Genomic DNA, 6,181 nt, shown 5'->3' with positions numbered 1-6,181 from the left:
GGTTATTATAAGATAACAGATAAAAAAAATAAAATCTTACACCATAAAGGAAAAAAATCAAGAGTTTATTAAAACATTTCAAACAAACTCCCCTCCATCCCAAACTATAATCCATTCTTGATTTTTTTGTTCAAATTGATTATTTTTTAAGTGAAAATTATAAATTGCTCTTATACAATTTAAGAATCTGAAAAATACATTTAGAAAGAAATTCATATATGTATTTTACTTATACAATTTTTATAAAATATTTTAGCTACCTAATTTATTTAATATTTTGTTAACATTCAACCAATTTAACATAAGTAAAAGATATAATTTATTAATTTAAAACATAGTAAGTATAAAAACACGAAAACCAAACCACTACCATAATTTCCTGTGGAATTTGAAAATGATTCACACAAATTTTTTTATTATAAATTTTTGTTACAAATTTCACTAGAAAGTCAGATGAGAATGAATTAAGATAATCCCAATATCGTTGACACGACAATGTTGTATATGAAAAAAATTAATGGAAATTTCTAAAGAAGCAATTAATTAAAAATATCATATTATATTACCAAGATAAAAATATTTCATTCATCAATTAAATCATAAAATAAAATTTCCGCCTAATAGTATAATAACTAATGATAAATTCTAATAAATTTATATACATATCGGGGAAATTATCCAAATTATTTATATATTTTTTACACATAATGTTATTTTAACTTATCATCAAAAATTTATTTTCTAAAATTTTATTTCAATAATATGATTTATAACCTCTAAAATTTAATATGCAATTTTAATTTTAATTTTGAAATAAAATTTATTTTTATTTAGAATCCGAAACAATGTGGAAATCAACTTTAAAAAAACAAAATAAAAGTTGAATTTTAGGTTCGAGAACATGCTAACCATATATTTGAAAAATAGACTTAAATAAATGTATTTTTGAAAATTAATTTATATAAATTTATGTTTTTGAAAAAACACCCCTATATCTTATTAATAATTATTAAAATATTAGTTTTTATTCATTTTGTATCACTAAAAAGTGCCCCATACATAAAATAACAAATATTTGAGTGAGAGTTATATTATCAAAATAACAAATAATATGTTTCGACTATATTATATTTCAGTATATTACATTATAATATCCATGTATATTATTCATATTTTTGCTAATTTTATAATTTATTCTTTTTTTTTTGGTCTTTTCCTCTTGCTATATATTTTTAAAGTAAATATATTAAATTTTGGTAAATAAATATATTACAATTAATATAATTTCTTTTAAACATGTATAAATTATAATAAATATGAATTTTTTGTTTTATAAATCGTCTATTGTCACTAAAATATTTTTTATTTAAATTATAGATAACAAATCATTACTAAATTTTAGGGGTCCGGCAAATAACAAAATGATACTGTATAAAACTGGTACCCAAACGAGCCTAGTTGCTATACTTCCGTTCTCTCGATTAAACATCCAGATAATAGAAAAGCTGCTTGAAACCCTAAATCCGAAAAGCTGCTTGAAACCCTAAATCGGAAATGAAAACCCAAAAATTCAGTCTTGACAGACTGTCGGATGATCTTCTGATTGAGGTGCTTGTGCGGCTTCCGGTGAAGCAATTGATTGGATGCAAATTAGTGTCCAAAACCTGGCTCTCGGTAATTACAAGCCCTACTTTCATTAAATCTCATCTCAATCGATCAATCAAAGCCAAAGGAGATGATGAGACTCTAATTACACGCCTTTTTGTTCGAAAAGAAGTTGAAGAAGATGAAGAAGATGATGGCTTAAATGAGTACGGCCCATTTGGACTCGTCAAGCTTGGTGCTGATGTTGTAGCCGATCTCAAGTATCCTTATTCTCAAGGTGAGTACTTTCTTTTCCAGCCTGCAAAAGCTGTTTTAGTAGCTTCTGATTGCGGCATCGCTTGTGTTTCGGTTTTGGTCAGAATCCCTTATACATTTTTAGTCGAAAATATGGTATATCTTTGGAACCCTGCGACCAAACAATCTAAACTCATTCCGTTACATGAACATGATGGTTTTAGAAGGTGTGCTTTTGGCTTTAGCGTTGATACTATGGACTTAGATTGTAAAATTGTTTGTGTTGCCTCTCAATATTGCAAGCCTTTTGGCACAATTGTCAAGTCTTCCGTCTATTCTGCAAAAAGCAATTCTTGGCGAGAGATTGAGGTTGAACCCACTGATGTTCCAAACAAGGAGAAGTTCGATCTATGCCTCCACGGTTTTATTCTATGCATAGGCGATGAAGGTATGATGGCTTTCGACCTTGAGGCGGAGGTGTTTGTTTGTGGAGTCGAGCTCCCTGATGTCTTTGGTGATGGTACCATCCCCGACTACCTCATCAATATTCTAGCTGTTATCACCGACTTCAATGACTCTATTGCTGTGACTATTTCTAACTTCTGTGATACGGACTTTAGCTTGTGGACATTAGATGATGAAGCATGTCTTCGTGGTGATGAAGTTGAGGCATCATGGACTAAGATGCTTAGTATTGATGTCGGTTTGCCAATAAGTTCTGTACTCGGCTACTATAACCGTCGTGATTTTATGCTAAAAGATGAATCGTGTGAATGGTTTTTGTACAACTCTGAAGAGGAGAATTACAGATATCCCCTAATTTATATGGATGCCCGTCAAGTTTTCAAGTATGCTGAGAGCCTAATTCCAATTCCTGGATCCAAACAAGTCAGGTGGACTGATCATGAAGAAGATAATTAGGAAAGAATGATCGATTAATTTCGTTATTTTCCATTTTATGATGTTTTCATATTTTTTTCTAATAGGTTATGTCGGATAATTTAATGTTTTTTGTATGTTACATTTTTAGATGTTATGATGTATCTCTCTAGTTGGATATTCTGATGAATCTTGCTGTTAGTCGACATATATAGTTTTATTTTTGATATAATTTTGCACAAAAAGGTTTAAGAGGCTCGAGTGTCCTCATATATTAATCAAACAACGGATTAGTCAATATCAGCTTGCCTACTTGTATGATCAGGTAAATTTACTAATCGACCAACTGGCTTTTCAAAATTAGCCTATTATTATCGTCTCTGCTAACGATTATTACATGCTTACATCTCAACATCCAATGTGGAATAGGGAGTGGATAAACTCAGCATCTTAGAGTCTCCTCATCATAACTTTGATATAGCACTATGACTTCTGGTTCTTATATGTATTCATCTTTCAATGCAATTTCCTTTTCACAATTTTTAGCTCTGAACATTGAACACTGATCTTACATGAGACTGGAATAAAATTTTTGAGCATCTCCATCATATATCGTGTGAAATTTCCCTACTTTAAGGTTTTAAAATCTAACTTTGAAGTTGGAAGTAGTCAATCCAAAATGTTTGTCCAGTAAAGCTTATGTTTGCTTTCTTTTCAATCGATTTGTTCTGTTTAAGTGAAAAAATTGTTATTTTTCTTCAATATTTAGGACTTATCTAACATATTTTATAGATTCATGCATTGCAACTTCTATAAAAGTAATGCCAGAGAGGAAAGCAAATTAAATATTTTTTTTTTCTTTTGTAATCTGTAGATTAAACTATTATGCCTAGTTATAAGAAGATATATTACTTTTTCAATATGGAGAGACTTTCGGATCAGTTTGAAACCATAAGATCGAAGATGGAAACTAAGAGATTCAATGTGGTGAGACTTTTGGAGGATTTGCTGATTGAGGTGCTTGTGCGGCTTCCGGTGAAGCACTTATTGAAGGTAAATTAGTGTCCAAAACTTGGTTCCCCCTAATTTCAAGCCCTAATATCATTAAATCTTATCTCCGTTGTTCTATCACAGTTAAAAAAGAAGATGAAACTCTTATTGCACACCTTTTTGACGATGAAGAAGATGAAGAGGATGAGCAATTATATAACTATGGCCCTTTTGGACTCATCAAGCTTGGTTATGAGGAAATTCTGGCGGATCTAAAATTTGAGCACATCTCCATCATATATTGTGTGAACTTTCCCTACTTTAAGGTTTTTAAATCTGACTTTCAAGCCGGAAGTAGTCAATCCAAAATGTTTGTGCAGTAAAGTTTATGTTTGCTTTCTTTTCAATCTGTCCTGTTTAAGTGAAAAAATTGTTATTTCCCTTGATATTTAGGACTTACCTAACATATTTTATAGCTATTCGTGCATTGCAACTTCTATAAAAGTAATGCGAGAGTAAAGGTAAAGCAAATTAGGTAAGCTTCTAGAAATTGTGCTGGTATGATTAATAGATGCCCTATATGATTATAGTTATTATTATTGCCTATTTAAATTAGTGAAAATAAGAAGATATATTACTTTTTCAATGTGGAGAGACTTTCCGAGGATCCGCTTGAAAACCTAACATCGGAGATGGAAACTAAGAGATTCAATGTGGAGAGACTTTTGGAGCATCTGCTGATCGAGGTGCTTGTGCGGTGTTAGGTCCTATAAATTCACTATATAACCTGATATAGTGATCACAATCTGTAACACAGTAAGACAATATAAGAGATTGAAAGCAGTAAACTGTTATATTCACAAAGCTTGAATGGTTACAAAAACTCTCTCAGTGATTTATATTTTATCACTAAGAGCTGCTAGGGTTCTAAACAATATACTCGATTACTCAACTCATATAGAGTAACCCTAATCTGTGTTTATATAGACACAGTTACAAAATCAATCTCTGATTTGATATCCTATAAATCAGCTAATAAATCTATCAATCAAAGATTGCTCCAGTCTTCTGTTTAGTTTCCATAGTCAGCAAATCACTCCTCAGCTTCTATCCTTCCTTGAAGTATATCCGCTTCTGAGCTCTTTCCACGTGTAAACTCTGTCGAGTCTTGACTATGTAAACTCTGATCAGACTTTATTAAACTCTGTCAGACTTTGCTAAACTCTGTCAGACTTTATCAAACTCTGATCAGCTTCTAGTTTAAACTCTGATGATTCCTGTTCTAAAACAAACTTTAAGAACATTAGTAATCATCAATTATATCTAACAATCTCCCCCAACTTGTGCATAAATAAATTATGTGCAAGTTAACAGATAATTGATGATGTCAAAACATTTAAGTCAAATGCAACAGAGTTTAACTATATAACAGAAAACTTTTAAAACTTACAGAAACTTTACTCCCTAACTTCATAGACACCATGAGCAGTCTTTAAGTATCCTCTGAGGAGTTCTTTTTCTGCTTCTTCAAGAGCTGTAATCATTTGTCTCTTGATCTCTCTCAGCTCTGGATCTGTAACTCCAGTTTGATAAATTGCAGCTCTGAGATCATAAATCTTGTTCTTCTTCATGAGGTCCTTATTCAGCATAATGTGGCCTTTGTCAGATTCTTCATTGAAACTCAGAGCACTGACTCCAGCTAATGTCTCTATTTTGGCTGAATTTTTCTTCATCTCAACCAGCTGTCCTTGACTGTTGAAGTATTTTGGAACAAAAGGTCCAGCATTTTTGTTTCCTGTAATACTCATCTTTCTTCTGATTTGATCTTTAAGCAGGTTGGAGATGTGTTGACAAGACTTGTTTTTCACTTGAAATATGTGTGATACATATCTCAATTCCTCCCAGTGTTTAGCATAGAGATCTGCTTCAAGTACTCTAAACACTGTTCCATCAGACATGAAATAGATAAGGATATTATCTCCTCTGTCATTCTTTACCAGCTGGACTGAATCAAGCTTGTCCATTTTATCTTGCAATACTCCAGTCTTGGGAGCACAGAGAGATGAGGGGTCATCTGGTCTTGATCCTATACTCTGATCAAATTTCTCATATTTGGATCCCAGCCCTCCTTTATCTCTTCCTGCCTTACGATGAGAGATTGGTTGAATTGTGCCCTTTTCAAAGCTTATCTCAGTCATCATAGTAGGCTTTGCAAATCCAGCCAGTGGAGTAGTTGTTGGTTTAAACACAGCTTGAGCTTTGTCAGAGGTTGTGTCTGTTTTTGCATCCTTATTAACTTGAGCTTTGTCAGAGGTTAATATTTCTTTTTGAGGTTCTGCAACATGAGCTTTGTCAGAGATTGCAGCTTCTAATTCCTTTTCCTTTACAACTTGATCCTTGTCAGAGGTTGTAGATTTCTTCTTTTCCCAGCCTTTCTCCAGACGTTCATCTACTTTGCTTTTACCCTTGGAGG

The 6,181-nt window shown here is 32.2% G+C and overlaps 1 protein-coding gene across 1 annotated transcript; it reads left to right on the top strand.

Annotated features, from left to right (window-relative positions):
* The first annotated feature begins 1,554 nt into the window (after positions 1–1,554).
* Positions 1,555–2,760, top strand: LOC135152896 (uncharacterized). Its single transcript, XM_064094061.1, has one exon. It carries the CDS (start codon positions 1,555–1,557, stop codon positions 2,758–2,760), a length of 1,206 nt encoding a protein of 401 aa, XP_063950131.1.
* The last annotated feature ends 3,421 nt before the right edge of the window (positions 2,761–6,181 follow it).

This window comes from Daucus carota, chromosome 5, assembly GCF_001625215.2.
Source record: "Daucus carota subsp. sativus chromosome 5, DH1 v3.0, whole genome shotgun sequence".
Taxonomy (NCBI): domain Eukaryota; kingdom Viridiplantae; phylum Streptophyta; class Magnoliopsida; order Apiales; family Apiaceae; genus Daucus; species Daucus carota.
Note: the sequence above shows the minus strand (reverse complement) of the source record. Positions and strands in the feature narration are given on the sequence as shown.